Here is a 10389-nt window from a genome sequence, read left to right as displayed (position 1 = left end):
CCCGGCTGAGTTGCTCATGAGCTTCATTGTCTTATATCATTGGTTCCTAATTCATTTTTAAAAAAACATTCTATGTAAGTATAGCATGCTCAGAAGAGTAGAAATATCATACATACACGGTTTTATTAATTTTTACATTTAGAATATATTTATAAATATATTTCCATTTTATTTTAAATGAAGTAAAATTTATCCAGAATCTTGGCTCAAGATAAAAATTAGTAATTAAATTTGTTATTTTGTGTAATGTACATCTGAGCTTATTGTGGTAATTATATGAAAAATTATTAAGACAGGCCTTAGTATAAAGGAGAAGAGTGGTATGAGATGAGGTCAGCAGTGGTTATATCACTTAGGGCCATTTAGGTCATAGCAAGGAGTGTATACTTTATTCTAACTGTGAATGGAAGCAGTGAAGTGCCATCACCTGATTTGTTTTTAAGTGATCATTTTTGTTGCTATGTAGAGAATAGACTGTAAGGTTTTAAGAAGCAGAGAGACTTATTAGGAGGCTAACATAGTAGTCTAGTGAGAGACAAAAGGGTTTGGACTAGAGTGGAAGTAGTGGAGCTAGAAAGAGGTAGATAAATTCAGAGTAGGTTATTAGAAAGATTTGACAGGTTTTCAGATGGAATGATGTAGGAAGATAGAGACTATTCTAGGGTAATTACTAAGTTTTAAGATTGAGCACCTTAGTGAATGGTAGTGTCGTTCACAGAGAGAATGGGAAGATTGGGGTGAGGGGAATCAAGAGGTGGGTTTGGATTATTTAATATATGATTTGTAGCAGCCAGGTAGAATGGCCAAAGTTAGGTCAGAGGTCAGGGCTTAAAAAAGAAATATAAGAGTAGATAAGCTTTGAAATCATGGAACTGGATGAAATTTTCTAGCAAGACCATCTTTTCTCCACTGGATTGCAGTGGCACCTTTATTATAAATCAAGTAAACATATATGTGAGGTTTCTGAATTCTCCATTTTCTATTGATTTCTTTGTCTATACTTGTATCAAATAGCACGCTGTCCTAATTACAATAATTTTATAATGTTTTTTGGTATCTGGTAATCTAAATTCTCCAGCTTTGCCTCTCTTCAAGATTGCTCTCTTAGTGTTTTAGGTCCCTTGCATTTCCATGTAAGTTTTATAATCAGCCTACCCATTTTCTCTTTTTCCTCCCTCTCACTCCCCCTCCCTCTCTCCCTCTCTCCTTCCCATTCTCTCTCTCTTACACACACGCACATACAGCTGCAAGAATTTGGGATTGATATAGATTTGTGAAGATTTGACATCTTATTGTTGAATCTTTCAGTTCTTGAACATTGTATAACCTTTGTATAACATTTATTTTAGCAATGTTTTATAGTTTTTAGTATAGAGATATTTTCCCTTTTTTATTAAATTTATTCCTGGATATTTAATTTTTTTGGTGCTGTTGTAAATGCTATTTTTATTTATTTTATAATTGTTAGCAAGAGAATATTGATAAAGACTATCCAAAATTTAGAGGATCAAGTGAGGGTCAAGAGAAGGAGTAGCCAGTGGGTTGAAGAAAAGAGGGTTTCAAACAGGAGGAAATGATTAAGTGATCAAATGTGTGGAATGATGCTACCATGTAGAGTAAGATGAGGACAGAAATGTGACCGGTTTGATTTAGATAACTTTTCTCCAGATGTTTTGCTCTGAATGTTGAAAAATTTAGCAGTAACTATTAAGGATAGGTAAGATGAAGAAAGGATTACTTTTTAAAGGGAAATATTAGATTATGTTTATTTGCTGACTGGAATGATTCGTTAGAGTGGAAGAAATTGATAATGTAGGGGATTATCCAAAAGTTTAGTCCTTAAAGGGAATGAGACAGAGGGGAATTATCCAAGAGCTAAATATTTGACAGTGGGATCAGGATCCTAAATCTGAATCTGGCCTTTAGTATCAGATATTACATAAAGGAAAATGGAGACAGAATGTACACTTAGAATCAATGACAAATAATTTAATTGGAATTAATTAGAAGACTTAAAGTTCAGTCATATTATGCATAATAATAAGATATTAACATTTGTTTAATGATAATGCTATGTCTGGCACTCTAAAAACACCTCATTTAACCCTCCTAAAAACTTGTGAGCTTGGAATTATTAACCCCAGTCTATAGATGAGAAAATAAGGTTCAGAGAGGTTAAGTAAAATGCCAAAGATTACATACCAAACTATTGGTAGACCCAGAATTGTTAAATTTCCAAAATTTTCAATCTTGAATATTCCAATAACAAAGGACTAAAAGAGAGGGATTCATCAGTCTTATTTTTCTTGTGAAAATAGATTCTTGATCAAGCAGTTCTCATTAGGAGATTTATTTACTAAGAACAGTAAAACTGTAGTATAAATTCCTGAAGAGAAGCTCTCTAAGGATTTATTAATCTTTTCTTCTTGTGCAGATAGGTCAGTGTTTGTTTTTATCACTATTATTTTTTATCACTTTTTAGTAAACTAGATAAGGAAAATTAATTTGTTGGTGATTTGTTTTTAATAGTAAACTTTTTTGTAAGAAGATTGAGAGACTGTTTGATCCTGAGTACTTGAATCCAGATTCTCAGAATAATGCAGTGACATTATACAGGTATGGTGATGGGCTTATTTTGGTATGTTATATAATGCAGCTAAATTCTTTAACTTTACTACATTTAAAATTTTCTCACATGTTGTATCTTTTTTGTGTGTTATAGATGCTGTTTGTGTAAGAAACTTTTAACAAAAGAAACAGAAAGAAGAATTCCTTGCATTCCTGGAAAAATTAATGTGGATCGACATGGAAATATTGTCTACATTCACATAAGGTGTAGTGAAAAGGAAATACAGCTTTTAAAATGTGAAGTACTGAGGGTGACATCAGAAGCATGGCAGAGTGAGAGATATCCCTAGATTTCTCTCCTTAAAATGTGAATTACTAGTGTATTTATAAAAACATCACTGTTTCTGTAAGGAATACAGTAATGTCTTTTCTGCATATGATCCAGCTTTGATTTAGAAAGATGCAACTTTCAAAACAAAGTTGTTTTAAAGGGTATGTTTTATTAATTGGATAAATTTCATTATGGTTTTAAATTTTAAGATAGTAAAATTATTGTATATTTATCTTGAAAGTCTGATCAGTGCCATTAAATGATTTATTTTCACTAACAGATTTTAACTATCTGTATAAATGTTATATTGAATTCGACAAGAGAACCAAATTTACTTTCAGGTGAATTTTGGTGAATGAGGAAAATTATCTTTAATATCATATTTTTCATAGTCTATTTATTCTTTATACTTTGTCAGTAGACCATTAATGTATAGTCCTTTTTTTGCCCCCTGTAAATTCAAAACCAGTTCTCATTCTGAGTTGGAGGGAGAGTGTTGTAAAATGGTATAATGTCTCAAGAAAGCAAAAACTTTGAAATGGGTATTCCCTGACAATATTCTACTGTTAGGAATTTATCCAAAGAGATAAAGTTGGATTTATGAAAGTACTTAATGCTATTTATTGCTATATTGTTTAAATAAAAAAAGGAAACACCCAAATGATTAAACAAACTAAAATATATCCAGACAGTAGCATACCTCTATAAAACACATCTAATCAATTCTTAATGTGCAGCCTTTGAGAATAATGTTGTAAAAGAATATATACTTACATAGAAAATCGTTAGTGGTAAATTAAGTGAAAAGAAAAACAGATTCTAAAATAAAACTAGAAACATGTTTACTAAAATGCTAACTATGGTGTTACCTTTGAGTGATAGTATTATGAATGGTTTTAGCTTTCTTTGTGCTTGTTCTTTTTTCAGTATTAAAAATGTACAGTGCTTTTATTAAAGAAAGAAACCTACATATGTTAGATTTCATATTTTAAACATTAAAACAAAGTACAGAGAAACACATTTGATCCTACAATGAATAGCACAGTCAACTTTAAAATGTTTCATTTTTCCTCTCTGTGCAATAATCAGAGAATCTTCACTAGTTATTGTAATAATTAACTCTTCAATATTGTATTTTATACTTTTTTCTTAAGATAATTCACATTTTGAAAATTATGTCCATTCTGATAGCAATAAGTATTATATATATTCTGTATATTTTCTGACAGTGATAACTATGTGAAAAAATTGATATTAACATTCATTTTTGTTGTTTTACTCAAAGTATTTTCCTGCAAGGCAGCTCTTGATGACGTTTTAAAAATTCTCTTTAAATAACTTAAAGCAAATGTGTCTGTGTAATTTGTAATAACATGATGGCATTTTGTTATTTGTTGAACTAAGAACAAAAATATCTAAACTTTGAAAAGATTAAGGGACTTAGAAAAAATTAGAAACTTGAATTACATATGACCACAAAGATACAATTTTAAGCCTTTGCAATTTTTAAAGTTTATGTTACTTAATAATGTGTGTTATCAATACCTGATTGTATATTACTATATTCCTCAATTACTAGAAAATATAAAGAATTAATACATTAATGAAATGTTTAGTCACCAATGATCAAAAGCAGCTTATTTTACAATATGTAAAATTAGAATAAAGCAATGTATGCGTAAGTCCCAACTGTTAGTCTACTCAAACTATATTTAGTTTATGACCCTATATCTCACTTAGCAAAATAATTTGACATTCAACCTTTAATATCTTTTCCTGTTACCCACAGAAAAAGAAAGAATAAACAAAACTCCCAGATGAAATTTTATCTGTTGTTCATTGTAGTCTATCCCACAGCCATTAGTTGGGGAATGTTCTTGGAAATAAGCCACACATTTAAAAACATTTGCTCTAACCAATTATTTGTATTGCTTGCTTGTAAAATAGTGTAACATTTGAGGATCTTTTCCCTAGAGATAAGACTTGGGATGTTCATGAGTATTTGAATAGTCTTTTTGAAGATTTAAAATCTTGGAGAGATGTATATTGGCGCTTGTGGGGAACAGTCAACTGGCTTACTTGTTCAAGATGTTATCAGGTGACTTTAATTTTTTTTTTAATATCCTGCTTTACAAACATTGAGAGCAGACTCTTTTGATATATGCTGTTTAATTAGTATGTTTGGATGAGTTTGAACAGTATTTGACATCTTTTTTAAAAACTAGTGGCAAAAACGATGGTGCTATTAAACATTGCTTACATCTGACTTAATTTCTTATATATTTTTCTTCTTTTCATTACTGAAACAATCATGACTTGCTGAATTTTTAGAAAACCAACATATTGTAAGTGACCAAATACATTTTTTCAATGGAAAGAAAAACAGTCCTTTATTGCCTTTAATTATTTCCGTCGAAACTGTTTCTCTGTTAGCACATAAATTTCTTTAGAAATCCAGACACACCTTCGTAGATAGAGTGCTATTGATATATGCCCTTCTTTTATAACAAGTTGTATTCTCAAAAAGATTTTGTTCATTTTTTAATAAATGAAGCCTATATAATAAAAGCACAAGAAAGCTTGCTATTTGAAGGTACCTATGATGAATCCTTTTATGGAATAAGTAGATTTTTATAGGTCACAATCATTCTTCATTAGTCATATAAATCCAGAGTCTTCTACATTAAGTTTTTAGTGAATCCCTAGTGTCTCCCTGCTCCCAGTAATTTTTCTTTCACTTGGGTAATGATTTTCAATAGAGGGAAGGAAGAATTGCTTACTAAAATCTTCAGAGTAAAATATTTAAAACTGTTTAAGTTTGTACCCAATAAACTTCTTACATCCCCACAATTTTTAAAAATTGGATTTATTGAAGTAAAATTTATATACAGTAAAAGTTACCCTTATACATTAAACTTCATTCCTTATATGAAGTTTGACAAACACATACAGTTAAGTAACTACCACCACAATCAATGCATAGATAACTTCCATCACCCTAAAAACTTCCCTCATGACCCTTTTTAGTCAATTCCTTCTTCCACCCTAGACTCCAGCAACCACTGACCTATTTAAGTGTCTTTATAATGTTGACTTTTCCAGAATGTCATACAAATAAAATTATACCATATTTCATTTTTCACATCTAGCTTCTCTTGCTTAGCAAAATGGACTTGAAATTTATCCATGTCGTTGTATCTGTCAGTTTGTTCCTCTTTAGTGCTAAGTAGTACTCCACTGTATGAATGTATCAGTATGTTTATCCTGACTCATCAGTGAAGGATTTTGTAGGTGTTTCTAGTTTGGGGCCATTATGAAGAAAGCAACTATAAAGCCATACAGGCTTTCATGTGACTCTAAGATTTTATTTCTCTTAGGTAATAGCCTAGAAGTAGGATTATTGGATTGTATGGTAAATGTAAGCCTAACCGTGTTCTAAAGTCCCCGAACTTGCATTCCTCCCAGCTATGTATGAGAGCTCTAGTTGCTCCACATCTTCAATAGTACTTGATATTGTCAAGTTTTGGGGGTTTTTTTTTTTTTTAAACTTAATTGGTATGTAGTGGTCTTTCCCACAATGGAGTATCACTTATAATCAAGGATATCAGGCTTCTAAAACCTGACTTGTTTAGCAGGTCAGAATGCAGAAAATTTGAGGGATTTTTTTTCCTCTTCTTTATAGCAAATTGAATATTGGTTTGACTTATAATATTTAACATTTATTATGGAAAGTTTATAAACTCAAAATAGTTTGTATGCAAAATACTTTGTGTATGAGTTTGCACCCTATAGCTTTTATCAGACTCAAAAATTTTTAATTAAAAACCATTTGAAAATCACAATTGGAACTAACAACTAAGAAATCTGAATTATAGACTCCCTTTTTGCTTTTGTGTTCAAGATCAGTGCTTAAAGTTATTAATTTCATTATTTTTAAAATTAGTTTACCAACTCATAAACCTATCTGAACATTACTATTTATTTTATAATTAAATCTTGATAAATTTAAAGAATAATCAAGTTAGGCACAGTTTTATTTCATTTTTTCATTGGAAAACTTTTTATGTGATTAGCCAATTATAAAATTAGATATACATCAAGATCAATTTAATTCATCTGAATTTTGAGTATAGTGTTTTTGTTTTTGCTTTTTAATAGCTTTATTAGGTTATAATTACCTGCCATAAAATTCATTTATTTTAGTGTAAAATTCACTGATTTTTAGTAAATTGTATTACAGAGTTGCACAACCATCACCACCATCCAATTTTAGTACATCTCCATCACCCCAGAAAGATACCTTGTGTTCATTTGCTGCCATTCCCCAGTTTCACTTCCCACCGTAGGCAACCAGAAATCTACTTTCTGTCTCTAGAGATTTGCCTTTTCTGTACATTTTATATAAATGAAACATACAACATGTGGTCTTCAGTAAAGTATTTTTAAGATGTTTAATTGCATTATGGGAATAATAATTGATTTTATATATTTCTTTTATTCAGGCTTTTCTCTGTATAGAATTTTCACATTGTCAATATCACTCAGAAGCAGTGGTTTATCCTCCTGCTGCAAGTTCACTGAATACTGTGGGCACTGGAATTTTCCCCTGCTGTAACCAAAAGGTTCTTCGGTTTGATCCTACTCAGCTTACAAAGGTAAATATTGAATGTTGCCCTTTTGTAGTTACAGTTCTCACTAATACTTTTTATTTAAATCTTTTCCTTTTTATTGTTTTTAAAGTCTAAAGGTAATACATTCATGTAGGATTGCTGGTATTATAGTGTTGCAGTAAATATCCTTGCACATATATCTTGGGGTAATATGTGAATATTGCAATACATTAGAGTTCTTGACACTAACACTTTTGAAAATGTTTTGTAATTAAATTTTATGAGTGATGAAAGCTCTTTATCATCATCATCCATATAACAAATATTTGTAAAGCACCAAAATTGTATTATAGCTGTGCAATCCAGAGAGTATTGTATAAAATTAAATAGTTTCTGCCTTCATGGAGCTTACAGTTCAGGCAGTAATATCAAGATGGAAAAAAAAGAATGCAAAGAAATGTTTGAAAAAGTATGCAGGGCCATAAATGTCTGCAATAGGCTGGTCAGACTTGGGCTTTGAAGTCAAGGAAAGCCTCCTTAAGGAGTTGGCATTAGCTTGAGATCTGAGTGTGGGAAGGAGTATGTGAGGTGAGAAGAGAAAGAGCCCTGTTATAAAAAACAGGCATAGTTCAAGACAAGACTGGAGAGGTAAGTAGATGTCAGGCCATGTAGGAGCAGGACCTTTTAGGCCATGTTTGAGTTTTTTCTTTATTTCAGTTTTTGAAAATATTGGTTGCAGTGTGGAGAATGGCTTGGGGGAGTCGGTAGAGTCAGGTTCATGAGGAAGTTATTACAGTAGTCTTAGAGAAAGGAGATGGTAGCTTGGACTAGGGTAGTAGAGATGAAGAGAAATGGATGGATTCAATAATTAGCATGACTCATTTCCTACTTTCGCTACTTGATAGATGGTGATACTATTCACTGAGGATGAAACAGAAGGGAATTAGGTTTGGAGAGAAGTTCTGTTTTGGACATTTTGAGTTTGAGGTGCTTTATGAGGTAACTAGGCAAAGAGTATTAAATATATAGGCTTGAGTGCTCAGAGAATAAGCTAGACTAGGAATAATAATTTGTAAGTCTTCTTGCAAGTAAGTGATAATTCAAGCCACTAGATATAGATGAACATAAGAGCAGAGGGCCTACAATAGAACCTAGAGAAACTCCAGCATTTAATGGCTGGATAAGGAAGTATGAGCCTGCCAAGGAGAATAATAAGGAGCAACCAGAATAATAGGAAGGAAACCAAGAACATTGTCATGAAAGTTAAGGGAGTAGTGTTTAAAGAGAGAGTGATCCATGATGTCAGATATTGGTAAGAGGTCAAATAAAACAATGAAACAAGTGTATCCTTTGGCTTTGATGACCTGGAATTCATAGATGTGAAGAACTTTTGATGGAGCGCTAGATCCAGATCAGATTGGTATGGGCTGAGGCAATGTGAATAACAACTCTTATGAAAAATTTGAGAAAGGGAGGAGTTGTATCAGTAATTAGGTTATAGGTATTCGTTTATCATTTCTATTTTTTTTTTAATTTTTGAGAGGAGAAGCCTTTTAAAACAAGTCAGTGAAAGGATCTAGTTGAGGAGAGGTTAATAGTATAAAGTTTATGAGGAGGCAGAGGAGGATGGACTCGTAAGCACAAATGAAAGTATTTGTTTAGATAGGAGAATGGGCAGCTTCTCTATTATAATATGAGAGAAGAGCAGGGCGGTTTTAGATATTAGTAAAATTGTGTTTTACTATTGAATGATAAGTTATTTCAAGCTAATGCCTTTCGTGTTTTATATAAGTAGAAGGTAAAGTTAAAAGTTGTAACTTTTTGGCTTATTATGTCTACTTACTTATTGTATTAATTACTAATATTCCACTTATTGTGAGAGGATTCAGGAATAAATTGTAATTAAACTGTGTGATAAGTGTTGTATGTGACATGTATGTTGATGAAAGTGATGTCTTGGGCTAAGAGAAATCTGGATAGCTCAATGGTGATTTATAGTTCCTGTAATGGCTAAGTAATTCAGACCAATCTTCCCACCAAAAGGCAACTAAAAAATGGTGGATGAAATATAAAGTTTATATTAAAAGCATCAACAAGTTAATGGGGAATTAGTGTTAGGATACAGGAGATTATGGGAACCCAAAGAAGTGAGCTGGCACTCAGGACCTTTTTTATCCTAGAGACAATTACCAGTCTGAAAGAAGTGACTGAGAGGTTGAGCTGAGCTTTTTGGTCCTCTATCAGGATTTCTGGGAATAATAGTCAGGGTTTAAGGTCTATCAAGAATGGGGACATTAATAAGTAACATCCCTTCCTTTGTGCTTTGAGTTGGGATCCCAACAGAAAAAGGAGCAAATCAGAAATAAACCATCCCTTGCCTGGATAACAGCCTGGCTTTGATTTATTTGGGTGGCCTAGGAAATTTCAAGCCCTGAACTTGGATTAAGGTAATCCTGGATTGCCAACAGTAACATTATTCTACACCTCAAATTATTTCTAAATTATTCTACACCTCAAATTATTTCTAAATTATTCAGCACACAAAGATAATCTGGCATAGATGAAAATAAGTTACCAAGAATGGGAACAAAAGAACTTTGACAACAAAAACAAACCACAGAATTATTGACACAGACTATTGACACAGACAATTTAAGTTAATAGAAGACAAGCTTGGAATTTTTGGCAGGGAATTATATACTAAGAAAAGTAACAGAGATGGTTTAAATGAAAACAAATAGAAATGCTAGAACTTAAAAATGTAATAATACAAAATTTTAAGCTCAGTGGCAAACTTAACACCAGATTACATATAGCTGAAAAATTAGTGAATTGAAAGATAAAAGTCAGAAGAAACGATCCAAAGTGAAGCACAGACAC

General features: G+C 31.8%; 1 protein-coding gene across 5 annotated transcripts in view; it reads left to right on the top strand.

The window, feature by feature from the left end:
- The window catches only part of KIAA1841 (KIAA1841 ortholog), a 49852-nt gene that overhangs the window by 21525 nt on the left and 17938 nt on the right, over window positions 1-10389 (top strand). For all 5 annotated transcript variants that reach the window (XR_002781266.1, XM_023532848.1, XM_011363913.2 and 2 more), the window contains 4 exons: window positions 2530-2616; window positions 2723-2833; window positions 4874-4997; window positions 7402-7554. Coding sequence is in view for 4 of the 5 variants with exons in the window: in XM_023532848.1 (XP_023388616.1) it covers window positions 2530-2616; window positions 2723-2833; window positions 4874-4997; window positions 7402-7554 (475 nt within the window). In the remaining variant the exon portion in view is untranslated. The remainder of the gene's footprint in view (window positions 1-2529; window positions 2617-2722; window positions 2834-4873; window positions 4998-7401; window positions 7555-10389) is intronic.

This window comes from Pteropus vampyrus, unplaced genomic scaffold, assembly GCF_000151845.1.
Source record: "Pteropus vampyrus isolate Shadow unplaced genomic scaffold, Pvam_2.0 Scaffold91, whole genome shotgun sequence".
NCBI lineage: Eukaryota > Metazoa > Chordata > Mammalia > Chiroptera > Pteropodidae > Pteropus > Pteropus vampyrus.
Note: the sequence above shows the minus strand (reverse complement) of the source record. Positions and strands in the feature narration are given on the sequence as shown.